Source organism: Copidosoma floridanum, unplaced genomic scaffold (assembly GCF_036245765.1).
Source record: "Copidosoma floridanum isolate Cflo_tuat_1 unplaced genomic scaffold, Cflo_Japanese_pri ptg000035l, whole genome shotgun sequence".
NCBI lineage: Eukaryota > Metazoa > Arthropoda > Insecta > Hymenoptera > Encyrtidae > Copidosoma > Copidosoma floridanum.
The window spans coordinates 2,136,924-2,139,544 of record NW_028321912.1 but is presented as its reverse complement, the minus strand read 5'-3'; the positions used below and the strand labels follow the sequence as shown (position 1 = coordinate 2,139,544).

At 34.9% G+C, this 2,621-nt stretch overlaps 1 protein-coding gene across 1 annotated transcript; it reads left to right on the top strand.

The window, feature by feature from the left end:
- The first annotated feature begins 692 nt into the window (after window positions 1-692).
- LOC149373198 (uncharacterized) lies at window positions 693-1,939 on the top strand. The gene is made up of 3 exons (XM_089597719.1): window positions 693-1,027; window positions 1,170-1,229; window positions 1,729-1,939. Exons 1-3 carry the CDS (start codon window positions 836-838, stop codon window positions 1,915-1,917), a joined length of 441 nt encoding a protein of 146 aa, XP_089453845.1. The 5' UTR covers window positions 693-835; the 3' UTR covers window positions 1,918-1,939.
- Window positions 1,940-2,621: the final 682 nt, after the last annotated feature.

Genomic DNA, 2,621 nt, shown 5'->3' with positions numbered 1-2,621 from the left:
AAGACTTTAAACTGTAATGCTGTGCAAAAAAAAGTTTGTTTTTCAAAAATTCATAACACACTTTTTATGACAAAAGTTGAATCTCCTTTTACTTTTTTGAGCTTATTTTTTTTCATGCAAACCACATGTTTTCAAGTTTTTTTACTTGAACCATCGGAAACAAGCTGCATTAAAGTATGTGCCGTAATTTGTTTATGACATTTAATGGTTTTAACTGTAGGCACTGACGAGTTGAACACAGTTAATTAGCCGTGATGTAGTAAGCAGACGTTTTCATGCGCCGTTAGCACAACTCACTTTAACACGGTGTCTTATGGAAGCCCCCCGCACACCCACTCACCCCACCCCCCAGAAAAAACGACCGAACCTTCTTAAACATGTACTTCAACACATTCGGATTTTACAGCGTATAAATGACTGGTGCTGCCACACTTTGCCTCAAAGTTCATGTTATAAATCTTGTGGAAAAAAAAGCTTTCAAGTATCCATCATTAGCGCATCAATTGACCCTTACTGCCCATAAGACCCAATGCTTAAGATATGTTAAAGTGACTAGTGGCGCCAGCCCTCCCCTTCAACCTAATGCACCTAGCGGATATAAAACATACTATATGCTACATCTGTTATGCATATCATTCGTCCTGGGGGCATACGTAGAATCGTAGCTGAAGTAATCGGCTTACATAAAGAGTTTCATTCTATTCTCTGCCACGAGACCGAAAGACACTCACTTCACCTATTAGTAAAAAGGGGTTCTGCATAAAGTAACTTTAACTACAATCTACGCTTTTTTCACCAGTCGAGAAAATCACGATGTACTAGTATTTTAATCAAAATGGCTGACGAAAATGTGAAAGTAAAAATCGATGACGGCGATGATATAGGACCTCCCTTCGGTGGGAGCGAATATTCTAGCTTGTCGGGTCATCAGATTGTGTCTTCGAGCAACACAAATACAGAGGAAAGAAAGTTAGCCGTTACAAAGATACCCGGTGGTGATTGTTCCTTCGAACCCAACGAAAATAAGGTAAAGCCATCAGCAATAGTGAACAAATAACTATATGAATACGTGTATATATGTACTGTATAAAACATATACATTTATATATATATATATATATATATATATATACATACATGGTGACTACATGATAGTAATGTATTTGTAGGACGTTTATAAAAGAATGATGGATTGTGCACAATTTTCCCTGGCTTCAATAAGCGCTACCGTAAGTATGGAAGTTCTTTATCTAATTTAGTTTTAAAATCGTCTTAAACGCTTAAAATAAGTTTTAAAACGTATATGCTGTTTGTCTCATGTTCTGCTCCGTCAACAATTTTGATCAGACCTTAGTATAAACAAAAGTTTGTACCTGTTGGAATTCTCTTATTTCTACCTGCATCATACGTTTACCTGAACATAAATTTTAATGGCCACTGATGTAATCGTTCTGTGATTGGTCAAGACCAGTCTTGGGTGCATAAGTTTGAAAATGGGATTAAATGAGAAGTTAAAATTTTTACTAAAAATGAAAATTATATATTTAGTAGTTGCAAGTTATTTAATTGTTCTAACCAAATCAGAAAATTAAATATTTGTTATTAACTCTCAGAGAGTTGGTCAAGAAGCTTGCGGGAGTGAATCCTCCAGTACTATTTACTTTATATGAATACAGCTTATTTTATTATAAAAAAATATGTTAACTAAGATATCTGTGTAATTTTTAGGTCCGTGATAACTTTATCACAGTTACGGGTCAACTAGAAGAAAATGGAAACATCTCATACGAAACTATGACCGTCACCCGTGACATTTTAGAAATGTATGATATGGAAAAAGTTGAGGCATGGCTTAGTGAAGACAAGACCTTGTATATATCTTTTCCTAAAAAACATGGGCCAGTTGTCGATAAATAGACTGTCACCAAGATTAAAAATATCTGCTTAGTCACGGTCACGGTTAACAAAAAAAAATGTATAAAGAAAAAAATAAATGATGTCACTGCATAACCTCATCTTTTTTATCACGAATAATGAACCAAAGCCATTTGAAGTCTCATAGTTTTAATCACATTGATACAAAAATAAAAATTAAAATTTTAACGTTTTCTAATAAAAGTTAATTAATACGCTTATACACTTGTCGATGCACTAATTATGCTAAGTACAGTTTCTTGATTTAATACCAAAAAGAAATACTTACAGTATAAAAGTCTACTGCAAAATTACCTATGATACAAGATAGAAGGTATACTAGAAGTATATCTTATAAAACTTGCACTTGATTGTGTTGTTGTACAAGTGTTTTTGTAGGCTTAAGTTCTTTGACGCAGCTTAAACATTGAGTTAAAAAAAAGCTGATCAAATATATGCTTATGCAAGACTTTACACAGTAATTAAATAGTTAATTTGAAACACTGAATTTCTTTCTACTTAGGCTGGAAAATTTTTTAAGTAAAGGAAAAAGTCAAAATTCCCACGGAAATAGTATATTACGTTACGAGGCCGTTAAGTGGCTGATGTACGGCCGCGTGGAGTGTGTCGCCTGAGGCGGAGCCGAGGGCGACATCACGCGGCCGTCCATCAGCCACGAGCCACCTTACGGCCGAGTGACGTATACA